This window comes from Acanthaster planci, linkage group LG04 (assembly GCF_054643075.1).
Source record: "Acanthaster planci isolate LZ-2023a linkage group LG04, COTS_SCS, whole genome shotgun sequence".
Lineage (NCBI taxonomy): Eukaryota > Metazoa > Echinodermata > Asteroidea > Valvatida > Acanthasteridae > Acanthaster > Acanthaster planci.
The window spans coordinates 12,515,081-12,535,631 of NC_141780.1; the positions used below are offsets into that span (position 1 = coordinate 12,515,081).

At 42.4% G+C, this 20,551-nt stretch overlaps 1 protein-coding gene across 1 annotated transcript in view; it reads left to right on the forward strand.

The window, feature by feature from the left end:
* Positions 1-2,219: 2,219 nt before the first annotated feature.
* LOC110984914 (extracellular calcium-sensing receptor-like) overlaps positions 2,220-20,551 on the forward strand; it is a 73,446-nt gene continuing 55,114 nt past the window's right edge. Inside the window, exon 1 of the mRNA XM_022245548.2 lies at positions 2,220-3,657. Within this exon, the coding sequence (XP_022101240.2) occupies positions 2,730-3,657 (928 nt within the window). The 5' untranslated portion in view covers positions 2,220-2,729. The remainder of the gene's footprint in view (positions 3,658-20,551) is intronic.

The window sequence follows — 20,551 nt, forward strand, 5'->3', positions numbered from 1 at the left end:
CTGCACATGAACTGCACATAGAGTTACATGCATTGATGGCCGTTTACATGGAATTATAGAACCGGAAGTTAACGCGCAACTTCAGCGATTGTCCAATGGGAGCCTGCAAAACGTGGCGCGTCCGCCTTTGTGACGAAGTCACTGCGGTTCGGACGATCGCAGAAGTTGTGCGTTAACTTCCGGTTCCATGGTTCCACATAAACGGCGATCAATGCATGTAACCCTATGTGCAGTGCACGTGTGCAGTGGACGTGGTTTAAACTGAAGTGATGTCATACTTACGAACCGGATATGTCCTTGATCTACCTGAGTGGACGTGCTCCGTCACCGACGCAAGAAAGACAGATATGTACGAAATTTTCCAAACCAGTTTTTTCACGCTTTTTCGGCGTACACGTGTTCCGTGTTAAACGCGCATAAACTTGAGCGCTTATGCAGTGAGTTCGCACCAAAGGTCTGTCAATTTTTTCAAAAACATGCCATCTTTTGTTCCCGCTCGGAGCGGATACAGATCAATGCTAGAATGTATGGCCTTCACGTGTTGCCATGTGCACGCGTTCGCACAGTGGCCTGTCTCTCCGTTGCCGGTGAGGGTGCATTTCACATCGGGCGGATAATTTTGTTTAAAAAGTATAAAACCTTTTGGTCAGAATACATACATTTTCCCCGTCGATTTCCTCCGAATCTTCATCGTTTATTCCATTCTTTGTATGGTGTTTTTCAATTTTACAACTAGTAACTCATGGAATAGCGTGTTCAAAATTTCTTGAAGTTATTTTCATCAATATTTGTTTTTTCGTTTATGTAGTGTCAAAAATAATCTTTCGCATGCCCTGAGTTCTTGTCCGAATATCATTAAGTGACCCAAGGCGTGCCTGACGTGAGGAAAACATATTTTTCTGGCGCAAATATTAATTTTCACGGACCGTCTGTGTAGCTGTAAGAAATTATTGACATTCAAAACTTACCGCCGGTAAGAACTTTTACTGCAAGACTCCACGTGAATGGCATCTCATTGGAATCCATCGTGTACAAAATTAGACATTTTGTTTAACCTGATGACAGGGTGTAGATCGCATGCAAAGGGGAAATATTCCCAGTTCTTTAACAGGGGGTGGGCCATAGGACCCCCCCCATTTTTTTTCAGAAGAGAGGAAGAATTAACGAAATTTCAGGAGTCAATATAGAAAATATTTACGTCAGATCCTCGAGAGAAATGGGAGACTTTGAGGCACTGGTGGCAGCAGACATACCGGTCCTTCTTCACAATATTGCGCGTGCTCAGAACTATGCACGCCCGCTCAGAACAACACCCACAGCTCAGAATTAATTAAAAAGTCCGGTATGTTTGCGTCTCAAAGACTCTCATTGCTGGACAGACGAGGAACCTGAGTGCCGCTACGCATTGCACGTGTCAACAGTAATGATAAATGCCTCCCCCTTGTGTTAGAAAACGTCAAGCCCTGATTTTTGTCATAATGATCAGTGGGTTCTGAAAATCGAATCCACCATCATATTCGAGTGGCATATTCTGCAGGGGGAAGGATCACATGTTTCCCCTACTCTTAGAAAGTGCTTTTTTTTTAGGAAATGAAACTGCCGGGGTATTATTTTTTCGGATATAAAAATTGGACCGTGGTTTTGCCTGATATGAATCATTTAGGAAGACAGAGATTATTATGCAACCCTACTTGGTGGTGCCCATAGCGGTAATGACAAAAGCTTTACGGAGAGAGGCGTCGTCTGATGAATGCCAAATTACAATTGTTAGAGTTAAGCTAATCCTGGATTTGGAGACTCTAAATAATTGTCGTACAAATAGTTCTTTTCTGGAAAAAAGCAGGGCGCCAGCTGTAATCTGTGGAATGTTGATAAGAAACAAACAGAAAAACCTCCAACACACCAACCAACAAACACCACAAACAAACAAAAACAATGCCACAAAATGGAAAATCGTATTTTAAGTGATAAAAGACGGTGATGAGTGTGTGCCCTCAAGCCACACGAGGAGGTCAAAATTATAACATGTTACAACTATATTGTTGTGATATGAATACAATTTTAGGCAACCGTGCCCATCAGAGCGGTAAATTGGAAAACATGAAACCAACACTGCATTATCTGTATGCTTTGTATACACAAGGTATATGCACACAATGTTCCATTGTGGTTAATCTCCAACAGTTGCGAGTTCAATGTAGCGTTGGTCACTGCAAGCACGTAGTGGAAAGATATAAGACTTCAGAGTTGTCGGCGCCTGCATTCGTAGTGACGTTAGAAAGTCTCACAACACCTCCCCTCCCGGTCAAGAGACTGAAAGCCGTGCCTCGGGGTTGGGAACGAAACCGGAGCTGGCAAACGGCTTGTGCTCGCGAGTCGGGCATCAGCGAGCAAAGCCGAGCAGGTGTTGTTGCACGTAGGGAGTCTTATCTTTCGCACATGGAGCACCCTTCCTGAACTGGGTTATTAGAGGCCGCTGTTAAAAACAGAATGAACATTAAGTGGGCAGAGTCTAGTTACTTGGATATTTCAAGAGATGATTATAATCGATGTGGAAAGCGGGGGTAGGGAAATGCAAGAGTGTCTTTTAACATCATCGAGTGTCGGTGATTTTTGAAGTCCGAGTGGTTAAGATTTCACTGCGCCGGTCTGTCGTGCAATGGTTAGGGTGACTGTCCAATGTTGTAGATGAGTTCGTGAGGATCGCTTATGCAGCTACGGGTTTGAGGATGTTACCTAAGGCTTGGCTACTACCCATGGCCAACCTGTTAGTGACAGTGTTGTTATCCGCCGTCGTGATATCGCGGGTGATGACATCTGGGCCACCTGCGGGCCTCAGCCAGCTCGGCGGTGAGGCAGGGGGTAAGGAGCTAGTGAGTTTGTGCGGTCTCTTCTCCATCCACTACCGCATCGCGGTGGACGACGCCAGCCTGACTAAGGGACCAATTCGTGAGCGGTGCTCCAGCTATCACATCTTGTCCTACCTACGGGCCAGGGCCATGATGTTCGCTGTAGAAGAGATCAACAACCGCTCTGTTCTCCTTCGCAATATCTCTCTGACTTACGAGATTCGTGACATATGTAATCGGAAGAGCATCGGCCTGAAAGCCTGCATGAACTGCCTCCGCCTGGTCAACACTAATGGGTCCCAGACCTACACCCCTGTTGACCTCCCTCACACGGACAATCCCTCCCTTGTCTTTATCGGACCCGACACCTCCGAGTCGGCCATCACCATGGCGGATTTCCTGCAGATCTTCGGGGTGCCCCTGATCAGCTACTCGGCCACCAGCACCCTGCTCAGCAACCGGGAGAAGTACCGGACCTTTTTCAGGACTATCCCGGACGACGGATACCAAACCGTGGTCATAGCCGACATCATCAAGCACTACAGCTGGAACTGGGTTGGAATCTTGGCGGTGGACAACAGCTACGGCCGGTCGGCCATGAGCGACTTCTTGTTCCACGCGTCCAAGCGGGGCATCTGCGTGGCCTTCCAGCTTGTGGTTGGGGAAACGATGGGATATGGGGACATGCAGAGGTTTTCACGGGAGTTGGAGAGTTTCCCAGAACTGGAAGTGATCGTTGCTTTCACTTTCACCAAAACATTAATGCCATTTCTGGAAAGGACGGAGAAGAACTCGACACCGATTAACGGTGAGTCTATCATGTCAAATTTTCATTGTCCCTGTATACAGAGTAAAAAAATAGACGGATAATCATAACATTGTTTTTAAAGCAACTGTTTTCACAAACCTACATTAGCTATGAAGTAAAGAAGTGTGTTCAGAAATATGAATTTTAAGTCAGTGGAGTTCAAACATATTTTCACCTTGATCTAGTTTATACTGCGACTGTTTCTAAGCTCATTTTTCTAAGTGCGCTCAAATCCATCTTCTATGTACTATTTTCTTTTGGCACATGTCAAACACCGAATCCCGAAATCATACATTGGCAAACGCCAAGGAGAGGTTGAAAGTTGGGCTTGCTTACATTTTCAAAATCTGAAAGAACATAGCACCCTTAGTCATCGGTGTTCATTCATCGGCACAACATGAGTTTCGGCTCCCTACCTTTTCAGTTGACAATGGGAATAGTAATGCCATTACTGTTCATCGTTATGGTGCTTACAATTTTGCGGAGTTGTGCTCAAAATATTCCCACACAAGTATTTATTTATGTTTCTTTATACGTTTTATACTCAGTTTATGTGGAAAGGGGAATTAGACTTTTCAAAACTTCGGTAATTAATGCAGAACTGTGGATACGAAGTCTTCTGGTATAATTGCACACCGTCTTCTTTCCTTTCAGCTTTGAGTACAGATGGAAAGGGCATTCCTTTTTGTCTTTATATCAATTCGTTTCAAAAACGAAAGAACGGGACAAAGTTTCACATTTTATTGTTTGTACCTTACGATTGTCGTGATGTTAGCAGAAGATTTTCCATTTTCAGGCTAGACTCAACTGACACCAGCCCCGGCCCTGAAATACATTCACTGTCGGGTAATACGGTACCGTGGAAGATTTAATGGTCATGATGACCTCTGAACAGTTAGATTTGGGCTTTTAGCTTGGAACAGCCCACGTGGGAGTGGTTTAAGTTTGCTCACAACGACTTATAGCTATCGGGCAAAAATCAAGTAGGAAAGATCAGTAATACCTTCGAAGCGTTAACTCGAAATCGTTTAGAGGAAATTGAAACCGATCACAGTATCCCTGGGCTCCCGTGGCTTGCTAAATCTCTTCGACAAACCCCACTTCCCCGCCCGGTTAGTAAATAATAGCAATTGTAGTATAGATATCCATAAAGCACATAAATCCACCAGTGCTTAATACATTACATTATTAATACACTACATTCCTTTTTGCTCGTGACAAAGTGATTGTCAGAGAGCTTGGTGGCGGCTCCAGGTTGGGGTTTGGAAAGAAAAACCACCGATTTGTTTCATATTGTAAATCATTTAAAATGGGATGCCATTGGGCTAAATACTGGCAAGTTCTAGAGCTTGCAATGAAAAAAAATAGAATGAATAAAACTTGGGCGAATTTGACAGGGGAACGTACGTGTACCCCCCTTCTTTCTTCCTGCCACTATCCAAGACGGAAAGGCATTACAAATTACCTAGTTCTCGAGGGCGGGGATGTTGGTTTGGGTGAAAATGTGTGCCATTATGGTACGCACCGGAATTTTCCAAGACCCCCAAACTTCCCGAAGGCCCTGGGCACAGTGCCTACTAAAGCCTATTTGATAATCCTGTCCCAATCATTTCAATTATTATTTCGAACATCGAATAAAAATTTATTAAAATATGTGTATAATATACACTCAAATTACTATCACAATTACAAACATAACGGACGTGCAGTTAAAAACAGGATTCCCAAACATTAAATGTGATGTAAAAAATGACTGTTTCCAAATACGGGACAAAACAAAAATGCAAGCTACAGCAGGATTGTTGTAAAGCAAGCTAAATCACTAAATCTAAAACCTCTTCTACGGCGTCACCCACATACAAAACACGCTACAAGTGAACACAGGGAAAACACAGTAATATCCAACCCCAAAACACTCATACACGACACAACCGTATCTGTTTCACATTCCTTTATCTTCCTGTTGTAAAGAAAACGGGAAACGCTTCTTTTTCTCCTACTGTTATAGCTCTTTCAAACTGGATTTTGATAACGATTTCCTGAGTCGTTCTTCTTCATTTTGCCACAACAAACCTTGACCCAAAAATTCACCTAAAACTGTTTTTAAGAGGTTGCATGTGTGCGTAGACGTGTGCGAGTCCACACAACGTCATCTATGCCTGCATTATGTGCACCTCTTTTGTAGACAGGCTTTGCTTTACCGTGGAGGACAGAACACAAAGGGTGTTTCCCTGTCTTCGACGATAAATCTATTGTCCTCGGTGGTAAATACCAGTAGTTAGTCCATAGGATAGTGTTGTATTGTGGAAGCAAAGGAAAACGCAATGTCCTCTAAAAGCAAGACTGCGTGTGGGCTCTATGTATGCCGCGCTGGCACATACGACCTCCATTATATTGCACCACGATCAGAATTCGCATACACACAAATTAGTTTTGATAAAAATAAAACGAGTGACAAAAGCATGTAGAACATACAAACCACAACAAAAATAAAATCTAAATTCACATTGACCTTGATTCCTACACGGGGCGGATGATGTTTCATGGCAAAACTGCGAACGGTTTGCAATTTCATACGATTAAACTGATCCCGATATGGATCTTTCGGCCGATGGGGTTCGATTCTTTCAGGAGCCCCCCCCCCCCGAGCTAGTTAAGCATTGTAAGGAGAATGAAGTCGGAAGTTTCGCCCGAACAAAGTATATCAAGATCTATACAAGGTTTTCGAAGATCTGTTAGCTTTAGGCGGCTCGCACAAATCGATTTAATTCTGGATAAGATGAAGAGAAAATGCGAAGATGACAAAGATGTACCGTATGATTTACCGGAAGAACGCGGAGGCACCATACTTATATACTGTATCCTTTTTGTATATCCTTATATACATAATGCCAAGAGTTTAAATAAATAAGAGATTAATTCTCTTCTGTAAATGTCATTCGGACACAGACTAGGCTTATATTAAGCTTAAAATCGAGTTGTGCGAGCCTTTAATACTGAGACAACAATACTGTGATGCAAAATTTGTTGCCGTCCCCTTTTGATAAAGTGGATCTAATTGTCTGGACGAGGCTCTGGTCGCGGTGTAGCAGCATTTTGTACTTAACTGCAGATTCCCAGGGATTTATCCGGTTTGATACCGGACATATCGCGTTCGTCAATTAGACTTCAGTTCTGAGAGGACGACAGCATCTCTCAGGAGACGATCTTCGTGCAGGCTTGAAACCACTCCATCACTCGGGCCTCCACTTTATGATACATATCTGCCCAGAAATTGCGGAAGATAAATGAGCTTGGACAAACCATAAACACGCGAAGAGCGGGGCTCTATGACAGAAAAGACGATCCGCATAAACAGAGTGGTATTAACGATAAACTGGTATCTCAGGACAAAGCGAGCTGACTGATGTTAGAGAATGAACTATAAAGAACTGAAGCTTGTACATTTGGCCATTTATCATTTACATGCCATTAACGACTCTTTCGTCTGTTTGTTTGTAGTGAGTTCCTCCAAAAAATTGCGTTGTCTTTAGGTTTTTTATTCACATATTTATATGCCTAAAGCTTGTGGTCGAAGAAGGAGCTTGTAATATGGCAGACCCGTACACGTTAATGACTACAAAATCAAATGAAACGAATTTGGAAAATAACAAAAGTGTGAGGTGCTAAGATGAGTTCCAACAGCTGGAAGATGATTTTGTAATAAAGATTTCCGAATCTTGCTATCAACGCACCTATTTGGTCGGGTCCCGATGTAGCTTCTGATGTTGCTAATGCTTTATGGTACTGTTGTGTTGTAGCAGTTGCTAGTGCCACTAGAATTCTTGGTACTGTTGAGGGCGCAGAAACAGCTGTCTGATTTATACTTGTCATGTTCTTTCTGGTGAGAGCACTGTTTGTGCTGCTGGCTATCGGTGCTAATTATGCTAGTAGTCTTGATGCAGTTTTCTGCTGTGATGTCCGAGTTACACCTGACATAGTTTCTTTTATGATGCCACTGAAGCCGCCAGTGGTGATGGTGTTAAAGGTAGTGTACACCATTGTTTTTCTTTGTCGTGATTTCACAATATTGGCTGATTACGGTGTATAATATTCATTGCAACTTACATTCCACTCACTTGTTTCATGTTTGAGTCAACTGCTTTGTGAAAAATCGGGAAAGACAGCGCGGTCTTTTCAACGCTTAAATCGAAGGTCTTGTAGTTTATCTTGCGTAAAATCTATGGATTATAGGGCGTTCGTAGTACAAGCGAACATCATCCACGTGGCCAAAGTGGGAAACAAGCATGACAGGTTCTCATTCCCTGAAGAAAGGAACAGTTTTCAACGGCTAGGAGTAATCAGTGAATTTACCTTAGAGTAATGTGTCTCCTCGACAATGTAGCATTGCAGATTCGTGGACAAATTTCACCCAGGAACACAGCAGTCGACTCGTGTCCGTGACATCGAAACGAGTAGGCCTATATCATGATAATGCACGTGCGTGCACTTTCAGGTCAGTTCACACGCGTCGATGAAAGTCTAAAACTCCATTCATAGTTGAGTCATTAATAATTATACGTAAAAAAGAATTAACGATTAAGGATTAACGTGTGGAAATCGTACTTTTGTAGACGAAAATCATTATGCTCGGATACAGCCGCCATATTTGATCATACCATTATTATCGAGGGGTGGTTTTCCCGTAAAAAAAACTTTCCTTCAATAAAATTCAACTTCACACTAACCCAGTTTATTTTATACTTTACGCCTAACACTCGGGTTTCAATAATTTCAGTTCACAGTGCTTTTGGTGAAATAATGTCTGTATACTTTTAGCTACTTTTAGGTTTATCCACTCATTAATGGAAATTCCCACAACATCTGCAAACACTACATAAGAAAATTGGCGCCTGTTAAAGGATGTGATATGCGAAGTGAAATTACCTCTATTATGATGGTCGGCTGACCATCGTAAAAAGAGAACAAAATTTTTGTTTTATCGAAAACTACAGCATTCTGGGTAGAAATATTTTACAGACTGATTGAGACTGTCATGGCCTTTCTTTCAAGTAAGATATTTCAGGATTATTTGGTAGATATAAGATATATATATAAGATCCCAGCCCTGGTGCTATGAGATCAGGCTGTTTTGCCCATCTGAAATTCTAATGCAGCTGGATGTGTTCTGTTGTACAAGACGATGTTTTCAACTGGATTCTCACCGGGAAATCGTGCATGTTAATGGTTACTGCAGAAGTATGGACCCAAAGGTAAATTCAATTGATCTTCTGGCCGTTGCCCTCGAGCAGAGGCTATTGTAACTGCATACAATCTATTATCGCGAGGATAGCTCAGGAGAGTCCCAGATCTGTGCCGTCAGAGTTCTCGTCGGGAAGTCTGCTTCTTTCGTTCACGGAAGTTATTAGAGAGCTTAGCAAGATTATGAGTGCACAAGCCAGCAGTAGTGGGAACTTGAGTTCCTTAAAGTTTGGCTGGTTGAACTTTGGGGCAAAGTATTCTCGTAATCAGAAAGTCTCAACTTCTTTTGGGCCAGGAAAGGGGTGGGGTGCCGTGCGCTTCGAGACCTGTGTATTCACATCGAAAATTCCTTCGCAGAGCTAGCGATGTGCGAAGCGACTCCGCGATAAACCAATCATGAAGATCTCTTTAGTTATAGGTTTTCTTTCATCTTTCATTAATAGTGGTAATATTAATCAATGCCAGTTTTGTACCAAAACCAAGTTTATGTAATATACGTACAGCATTTTAAACAATACATCGACATAATGCAGGCAACAGAGAAGCCTAAACTTGCTGGATCGGTATGAATCGTAGCAATTAATGGCAAATCCGAAATCCTGGAGGGCTCGACGTTTAGATCTTTCTCGAAGGTACAAATTAATCCAATTAAAAGCAGAGTGCAATGTATAACGAAAGCCCCTCTCGAGTGTTTTTGAGATTGTCAGCTCTTAATAAATTTTCAAAAACACAGCCGTGAATATTCTGAAGTATGATACTTTCAAATAAAACTGGAGGTAGAGGTCAAGATGAAAGAATACTTTTTATGTACTTTAGAGAGAGACAGAGAGGGAGAGTGCCCCTGACGACCTGAATCATCTGGAGTAGTCTTCACAGTGATATCCAATATCGTTGCATGCAGACGGGTCATCAAAAAAAAATAAAAATAGCCAAACAAAGAAGGGGGAAAAAGCGAAATTAACAAACCAGAAACCCAGCAGTCAGGAACAGTCGCTGAAAACTTAATGTAATCAGAAACAAAATTCTACATAGTGTTGGCATTTTACCTCACATTTCGAACCTAACCTTTTCTTCAGTGGGTCAGTTAATCTTAGAAGCACTAAAACCCACTTCGTGGTGTCATATTTACCGTACGTTCGCACCCATAGTAGTTATTTTCGTGTTTTTTCAAATAAGCCCCTGACATTGGTTGATAAGTGAAACGGCCTCTTGGGATTCAGATTTCTAGTTTAAGTTGTTTGACCTCTACTCCCAAGCCCTTTATTTGTACTTCAAGAGTAAGTTCTATTCTGGAAAGGTGAAGCATCACCTAGAAATCTACTGGTGTAATATTGACGTCCTTAGGAACATTACGTTGTCATGTAGAATGACATACCTTTGGCAGGCGCGGGGGGGGGGGTTAAACAGGACTGGCAAACATGTGCCTGCATGCAAGGCACAAAATGTTCGCGGCTATCGAAGGAAACACACAAAGACAAGACGTTCCATATTAAGGCAAACAGGGAAGGAGAAATAGACTCTTTACATCATGAAAGCCATATAAAATGGCAAAGACAGAATAGCCATGCAGTGCAATGACGGTGAAACTTATTTGAGGAACCGATGTAAAAACAGGTCTACATTAAACAGTCCACGCACGGTTTCGGTCTTGAAAAAGAAAGCATAATATGAGCAATTAAACTGCAAGAATACCATAGAAACTGTACTGTGTTCTCGTGAATGATGAAATACGAATAGACAAAATTTTAACATAATTACGCAAGAAACCGAAGAAGAAAAAGGCACTTAAGAAGTGGAGGCCGTATGCTTTAGACTTGTAAAAACTATGGGCTAGAGGGCGTTCCCGAGTGAGCGAACAGCACACGCCAGGTTCGTCTGTCGAAAAAAAATGAGCAATTGCTCTCCCCTCACCAAAAGTGGAGTTTTCCACGACCAAGAGTAGTCCGTAAACTTACCTCTGAGTACGAGTGCAGTGATGTGCCTCTTCCAAACATAAAACGCTGTGGATTCATCCACGGACCATTTACCCAAGGTCCGTGATTCATCTAACTGAGCAGTTTATAAGTGTAGCTCCATGGTCGCTGCAAGTCGACTCGTGCACGCGACCACCATGAGAGTGTGGTTCCCGGACATAAAAATTCTCAGTTAACAAATGTAGGACCTTTATACCAATAATCATGGGCAAAGAGGAGGTTATGGTTGTATAAATGGGTTTTATAACATCGGGAAATTGCAGTTTTGTTGGTGAAAATAGGCCTTCCACCTTGCAGCTCAGAAAGGGCAGCCATGTTTGCCAAGCATACACGTCCAGCACTTTGTACTATACCTTCCCCAGAGGTGATAGTTAGATGTCAACATTGTTCCTACGAAGAAAATTCCTTTTTTCATGAATAAAATTTAACTTTATTTTAATTTACTTTTAATCGTTATCTTTCAGTTCATTGTGCGTTTGGAGAATGGTGAGGGCGTGTTTTTGATAGCTTAAAGTACATAGGTAGCATTTTAGTTGATTCTACACTCAGCTACACGCACCACACTAGAAAGAAACATACGCCTGTTAACAGATATGACGTGTCAATCAAAACAAATTTTCCAACGATGCTGCACAATTTTTTTTATTTCTTTCGAAAACAACAGCAGTTTCGGCTGAGGCTATTATTTTCTCTCAAGTATGATATTTAGGATTTACCGACCGTCCCATTTTGGTGATCTAATGGTTAACATGTTCGACGTCCATAGGTAGGAGCAGTTGAACAAGTGCCACTACCTGGCAGGTGAATGAATAATGCAGCACATGAACATAAACGTACCACACCTACGCAGAAGCGCATGACCATCAAACCCCCTGCGATAAATGACAGATTATATCGTAATGTGCGATGGATTATGATATTTTTAGAGAAAAAATAAAAAATGACAATATTATCGATAGTGAAAATTTCAATTACAACCTGTCTTGATTTTTCTGTTCAAGGAAAACATTGTTGGAATCCCAGTAATCAGGTACATTTTTTCTTCAAGCTAAAAATCATCCCCACAAACGCGGTGACTTTGATGGTCGTGCAGGCTTCTAACTTTCGTATTTGTTTGGTATCATTTGCTCTATATGGGCGACGCACATAGTCAGCGCTCTGATGAAAAGCGGTAGTGATACAATACATTGGTTCTTTGAAATTGCAAATAAACCTCATGCCAGACCTTTAATTAAGTTGCGGCATGCTTTCATTTGAATGTATAAATCCCTCTTTTTTTAAGTAATACTGCAGAAAAGAGCGTAGAAGCCAATGTACACCGCAAAATTTTTTGTGCTACTCGAAAGGTACGACACTTCTCTGTCACGTTGGTGGTAATCAACATGAAACCAGCTGGTGTACGCATAAACACACGCATTGTGTATCTACGTTATGCTGAGACCTTGTACTTCATTGTAGTTGTAAACGACTGTTCAAAATCATTGTCGATGGCTTTCCTTTACACCAGTCTGAATTACTAAACATCCAAAGATGTGTTTTGTGGTTGGGACTTGTCATGTGTCCTTAAGGCTTTCAAACACTTTAAGAAAATAAAGCTGAACATTCAGAGTTGCTAAAATAAAAGGTACATTTTGGCTATTTGTTTATAGCGTAAAACGTTGCCCGATTCTTTCCCTTTGAAAAAAATGCAAGGTTGTATTTCACTTCAGGGGCTTTTTCATGAAATGGAGGTCATTTTCATATTCACGTACATAACAGACTTGCCAGACGAGATATAGAAACGAGCATTGTTGGGATGCACACTTTATAGGTGTATTTATTGAAGTAAAATGCTTATATAAATATATTGTTTATACGGTACAAATGGTCGAACCATCCAAATAATTTATAAACATTATAACATAAATATATCTAAACACAATATTGCACAAATAGTCCGTGCTTCTCAATTAATTCACGCGTTAATTAGGTAAAGGAAGGTTTTATAAAAGTTCCAATGAAAAGGAACAAATGTTTGACAGGAAACGATAATAGGATTTATCTGCATAATTTAAAACGACGAGGCTTTGATGTGTTCAGTTCGTGTTTTTGATTCTAATGCCTTGAAACAGGGGCTCTCTCGTGTGTCCTATGTACATTTTGGAGTTTCGTATTACAGGCCACCGCTGTCATTAAATGAGCTTGGGCTCCTTCTTCATTTCCATGATCATTTTTTCATTCAGACGTCGTGAATGTTTTGTTTTCCGCAGGCGCTGACCTCATAAAAAAAGTTCATGATCAGGTTTCTGGTGATGGACTTACATTAAAATTCTGAGGTTGGAGCCTGCCGAGAATCCCCAGCGAAGCTCAGATTTATTTTCCCTTCTCCACACCCAGATCAATATTGTCATGATAACTTTACATTCTTGAGTCTGTCATCAGAGTAATTCAATGCATGAAGAATGGCGGAAAGCTCCAACACGTTTTAAAACTACAATGTTTGGGGCCTTGGGATTTGGAGCAATAACACTGATGTGGGGCAGGGCGACAATTGCAACCACGCGTCACTCGAGACGGCAGCTGCTGCCATATGAAGAGTTTGCGGTAAACGCTAGAAATCAGTTTCAGGATGAATTGCCGCCAAAAAAAACGCGGCAACAGAAGCGGTGACTTGAACCTTCTCACAGTGGACAGTTGTCTTTACCCGTAAAGGCGCAAAATTAGATTGCAAACTATTTGCAGTGCCTCATATCACGTAGAGTCTGTGGAATACACATTTGTGAGTTGAACGGCCGTAACATGAGAGTGCAGATTCGAAAATTAATTTTGCAAGACCTCAGACTTTTTTGACCAATCAGTGGGTTATTACCATCTTTACACCTTACAAACCGACTAATTATTCTAAAAATTCATGCGGCATCAACGTTATGCAATTAGATCAAACGCGGAAACGGCAAGCTGAGAGAATGGTACGCAATTTGCAACAGAACGGAACTTACTGTGGTCTCCGATACTCAAGTTCATGTGTTCCAAAAGTATAGCCTTTTGGAGATCACAATACATTATCAAAGTCTTCTAACAATGTCATTTCTCAACTAGACGCAATCATAATAATGGGTTAACTGACAGCTAACAACAAATCGACGGCCCAGTATCGTTTCTAATGCACACTCTACATCATGATGTTTTTTGAATACGCTGACTCAGCGATTTCATAGCGAGAGCTCACATATCATGTCAGACGTTCATTAGGAGTGGCTACCTCGAAAAATTGATGAATTCTAGACTACTTGCCGTATCGTGGTGGGAAAGTTTACGTACTTCAATGACCCTGAGAGCTATGCTGGCGGGCCGGGAGTTATCATTCTCCAAGTAAGGCCAACCAAGCAAAAGGGGTCAAGGGTAGAGATCAGAAAAAGCTAGTCTACTTCTGTCAGCTCGGCAGCAGGGGCTGGCAACTACACTTGTGGCAAATCCTTCTGTTTTGGACACTAGTATAGTGTGGCCGACCGGCAAGCGCACAATCTCATTTGGAGCCAACGGTTGCTGGTCATCAGAAATTCTCACTGTACATGTATGTCAGGCTCCATCATCCCTAAACACATTTGATTCACAAACCTCAGTTGGGCTGCTCAGACATTCAGACGGCATTTCTATATTCAAGGACGTCTGAAGCCTGTTTGACATTCCGGTTATGTCTAGATTGGACTATAGTGACAGCAGTGTAAAATGAATACCCAACAGAGTGGGCCTTAATATAGGTCTCTTTCATATGAAACTTTCTAGAGATTTCCGCATGCACACGCATTTTTGCCGTACTTTTCGTGACACGCATCGGCTGCGCTGTATTTCAAAGATCACTGGATCAATACATCGCTCAAGGATAGAACATTTGCACACCGCACGCACAAGCACCTGTTGGCGTTGTATTCGCAGCTGTAAATTTACTACAAAGATGGCGTCCAGTGAGATAGATCTACTGTAAACAACAAAATTATTATTGATTGTTTCACTTTTCTTGCGCCAAACGAAGGAGACATCCCTGTGGCCAAACAGCTCCATTTTCGTCTCGTCTGACCATAGAACGGGTGACTGGAAACTATCCTTGTCTCGGTGCCCTCTGACAAATGCGAGCGGAGCTTTTCGATGCCTGTGAGTAAGGAGAGGGGTCTTGAGGAGAGGGGTCTATCATGGACGACGCCCATGTTGCCCTTCCTTGTGCAGTGAACGGCAGATTGTCTGCGTTAAAACCTCGGTTCCCATCTCACCCAAGTTGTGCTTAAGTGCCTTGACTGTTGTTCGGGAGTTGTAAAGGGCCTCGCCAGACGAGGAGACACCTTCGGCTTCTGTCCATGCTTGTCGATGTTTTTCACAGCACTGATCTTCTTGTACTTCTTGACGATGCACTGTACAGTGGAAAATTGGTACTCTGAAGAGCTTAGCCTTTCTCATCTTTGTGGGCATTCACAATGCTTGTGCAGAGATCCTTGCTGAGCTCCATAGTTTTCGCCATGTTCACAGCAACTGAGGCAGACTCCACGATTGCACTTTAATTTATACCCTAGAAGCAGAGTGCTGACAATGACATTCCACAAATTAATTGCAAAAGATGACATTCTGAGCAGATTCTTAGAGGATGTGTCCATTGTTGCATATATTCAAAAACAACATGCACAATCTAGGAACGTCTGGAGCATGTGCATTTCGGAGAAATGTGGCCAAATACCATGACATGCAGAAGGTATGAATAATTCTGAACGTGTCAGAATTTAAACAATGTAGCATTCTCTTTGTTATGCAAATTAGGTAAAACCAAGGCATACGTCATTTATACCTGACAGCTAAAAGTATTAAACTATTTCTCAATATTATGCGCCCACCTTTCATTCTTTAGAAAAACACAAAAAACCTAAAATTTATAAGAGGTATGAATAATTTTGTTCTTAACTGTATACCCGCTTAACCTTGTTGACTCCTGAGTACAGGAAAATGATGCGTGCGCATTACTCTCAGACTAAGAGTATACTCATGCAATGACTGAGAGTACAATACCCTGGCTGACCAGCAGGTCGTATTCCTGCCCCTTGTGCTCTCAGGAGTATTCTTGAGTTAACACGAGTGGCAGGCTCGAAAGCACCTTCAAATGATGCCACTTTTCTACAGTTTGCCAAGTGCATCTGCAGTGACTTCAAATCATCTGAGTTTACTCAAATTTCCCTGATGCATTGTATTTCGAAGATATTTGGATCAACGCGTGTTCATATATTTTGCACACTGCGCACACGCCCTGGTGGGACTGAGTACGCACTCATTTTTCATACGAAGATGGCGTCCTTTGAGAATTATCTATTTCGTAGTGTAGCTACTCCTTGCACAAACGTTGCGTACATTTTTGGGATTTTTTTTGCTGAATTCTACTAAAAGACATCTATTAATGGGAATAAATGATAATAAATGAAATAAAATAAGGGCATCACTGGACTTCTGGTGGAAGTGGGGAGCCTGCCCTGCCCCTTCGAAATGCACTTCATCATCTGCCTAGACTCTAGGAGTGTAGTGCACACCTAGACCATAGTCCTCACCTGCTGGTTTTATAAAAACATATAGGTGGAAATAGACGCAACCAAAGCAGTTGCTTTGGCAGGCGAGCCAAACCGGGCGAGGGTAGCCAGTAAGTCCCTGAACCATTGATGAGTCTGGGATTTGTCTATCTGTCCCCGGCTCCGGCGGAATGAGCGGATGAAATTATGATTACTATCATAATATCTCTATGACTTTGTTTATCTTAAAAAGGGATTCCAAAAAGAAAAAATAGCCTCGATTTGGTTTCTCATTATGATGAATGACGCTGTGCATGATTCTCATGCAAATTACATTGGAAGTACGTACCGGTAGATGATTTGACATTTGAAGCGAACTCAACAACAGACTGTTCACATTAACATATTGGACTTAATGCAAGTTTTCCCCTGCCCCCGGAAACGCCACTCATTACTGGTCTCGAGGTGTAGGTCAGCTTGCCGACCTCTCTCCAGAAATAGACCATGCTGTATTTGTTTTGCTACACCTCATAGATATCCAGATCATTAAGTGATGGAAATCTAGTGGCGTACTCAAGGAGATGAGTTCCGTGTGTCATGGACTACAATAAGATTTGTTGCCACACAAATTGTGTTTTCGAGGCGGGATCCAGAGGGAATTTTTGGTGCTATCAGAAAAAAACCCGCAGTGCAGCGGGAGGAGATGGATACTCACCAGGATGACGTCACTAACTGGATGAGCGGTGGAATCGGCCAATGACCAGTGGCGTAGCTAGGAGTTTACGGGGGGGCACAAGGGGCACCAGCATATTATCGGGGGCACCAGCTTTCACTAGTGTGTTTTTTGGGGGTAAGCTTTTAGCCTTGTTCAGTATCCATTCATCCGTTTATTTAGTGGGCGAAACCTGGGGGCACCGGGATTTGGTTTTTTTTGGGGGGGGGACGTGCCCCCAGGCCCCCCATGGTTACGCCCCTACAAATGACGCGCTCCATATTGGTCCTGAACATTTATGAGTAAACTAAGATGGAATTATGAACACAATGATATTCTCATAACTCTTGATTTCGAAACATTTGTGAATAGGAGGGAAACCACTGTCGCAACTTTGTGAAAAAGATTCAGTGTAACTCATTTTATTGACCTTTTTAAATCTAAACTAGGCTTACCAGATTATTCAACAAATGCCTGCAACAGAGGATTTATTCGGTGTATAATTATATACTTATGTATGTTGTAAATAATTTTGACTTAGTTATGTGTTCAATGTAAAATTGTGCAATTAACCATTAGGCTGCGAGACATTGTACTGATAAACCAGACAGTAAGATAATAATAACCAATTGTTCCTCAGGCCCTACTCAGTCATGCACCAGTACGATTTTTTTCAGTTTTTCATCTGAATGCTGACCTTTACATAAGAGATATGTATGGGTATGAAGCTTTTCCAATCTTCTTAAATCCTCAAATTTTTTCGCAGGCCCCTCTCTTCAACCGCCTTGACTTCTGCCACTCGATTAAAATGGGTCAAAATAAAATTTACGAGCCTCGTCAAGGATGGTCTAGGTCACAGAGATAGGAGCTATACACATAGCAGAGCAGTGGAGCGACGCGAATCTCGGGTTGGAGAGCTCGCTCTCCTCCCTGAGGGACTAACTGACCGACTCGTGACACTACGTTTTCCCCGGGTAGGCAAGGGGCTCATCGTTACCAGACTTCGACTCGTATCTGTTGAGTAGAACCTCCGTATAGATCTTGAGAAAAAAAACCCCGATAACCACCACCTAGCGGCTACCAGTGTGAAGATGACTAGACGGACATCTAGTCAACCGAATAGCTCCAGGGTACGCAAAACCAGTAGTGATTCAACAAGAACTACGCTCACTCTTTTGAACGAGAAAAAGGTCTTCATAAAGCCTGCAAAAATGAAAGCTCGTCACAAAAAAACGTTGCCTGTCTTTGCCCATCGTGAATTCTAGACTAAGCTGAAGGAGTTACAAGACTCAGAAGTTTAAGAATGCCCTGACACTAAAAGAAGGGCGACCGTAAGTTCTGCGATCATTCCGACATACTGCTCCTCTCAGTCGCCGGAAGATCCTCACTGGAGTTCTGCTGAGCCGTTTGCTTGTATATCTTGGACAAGCACTGCTCTCAGAGAGCTAGTGCTGCTTCAAAGAGGGCCACAATGATTATTGCAGCAGGACACTTCCAGGAGAAGTGTAAAGAGCGTCATTGTGAACTCTTCAGAACCTTTGCTGGCCTTATCAAGACATTTGACACAATGCGCCGAGGACGGTCTGGAAGATTATAATAATTTATTTTCTCCCAGGGCCCTCAGGAGAAGACAATGAAGATTATTTGATTTTTACCCACTGCTCGATCATTCCATGACGTAATGCGACCAGAAGGGTTAGTTGAGTAAAAGGCTTGCGGTAGCACCATGTAACAATATCTCCTTTGTAAGTATGTGTGGTTCTGCAAAGAACTGGAGGGTACTCAACCTTTAGAGCGGACAATATGCTCTGTCTATAGTCAAATGAAGCAGCTTATGGTGTCTACAGGCAGTAGGGTGTGGAAAGGATGCTAACTCAGGGTCCCATCAAGGGTACTCAAGCAGAACACGGGATGCCAGGTGATCAGTGAGGTGTGTCAATCTGATGGAGGGGAATGTGGGGGGAGGTTGCCGAGGGTATGTGAGCGGCTTTGAACATGTCCTGAGGTATAGGAGACTCATTTGGTTTGATGTCAGGATGGGGCGCCACACCACACGAGACATACTCACAAAAGAGACACCTTTGCATGGTCCTACTGCAAACCTTTTACTTAAATTGCCACTTCACCATGAAAAGCTTCAAAGCTCACGATATGGTTAGTTAAGAGTGTTTTCAGGTCACACAAGTGTCAATCTTTGCACGGCTGATCTTTTATGCTGCTATTTGCCTTGACGTAATAGCCCCGTATGACAATGGACATGCTAAAAAGCTGAACCTGGTTTCACCCGTATATAATTTAGCAGTAAAACATGTGCAGATTTACTGGATGTCCACGCACTAGAGCGGATGCGGAGATGCTCTGGCCATGTTGTCAGAATGGTTCATGAGCGCCCCCCCAAGCCTTTTCCCCACGATGCACTTGTGTCGGCTGAACACTTGGACCACGTCACTTCTATGGTTTGACTTTCAGATCTACTGACAATAGACTCTTTGTGAACAGGTAACTCGAACGACAGCTTAAAGACCGAATTCTATACTGCAGAATACCACGGGGCTGCCAATGCATCATCACCTTGTGCTGAATATATCTCCCAAACAAGCCACAGAACCTTTTGCACCCAAATCAGTCTCTTCAGCTGTGCTATTTTACATGACACATAAACAATCTGATCTGTGATGCCAGGTTCATCATCCGTCTGGATCACCGCGTCGCCGGCAAATAGAACATTCCTGACACATTTTAAAGTAAGGCCACAGTAATTTTTGGATAGCAAACTGCGTATCAAAGCAAACACCGAAACTGACGTTAATGTACAGTGTGCAAAATGTTTGCCAAAATATTGTTTAATGCTATTTTACGCCAGGCGTTCATTAACACAGACGAGCGGTAACGGATTTCCATGGTGGTAAAACTATAGTACACAATGGTTCCTTAAATATGGAACAGTGCACCCCGAGACGCGTGTTAGAGTGACAAACTGCTGCGTTAAGAAACCTGAGCGATTTTCAGTCGTTTCGAAAGGCATGACCTGATGGACTGACTGGCTTGTGGGAGTACTTCCTTTTATCTTGGCTGTGTTTCTTCCTGAGCGGCGTCATTGTATTTTGGAAAGCCATAAACATTAAGTTTTGCGTACCAAACATGTTTCTGCCTAATGTGTAAATGTACAACATGACGGAACGTACCACTTCCCGGGATATCACATTCAGTAATCGCTCACGGACATTAGCGAAGATGCACAGCTGTCAGATCAGACATTTACAAGATTTAGTCACCCTTATAGAGACAAAGTACTTGTGTTCTGTTTAAGAAAAATATGACAAACGTGCCGAGTGAAGTGACGTTGCATGAATTTGTTAACACTAGGCGTCTTAATGTTAGTGTCGACGCAGTGAACCATAGGCCTAACGGCCCTATACTGATGACCAGAGCTGTGTATACTTTACACT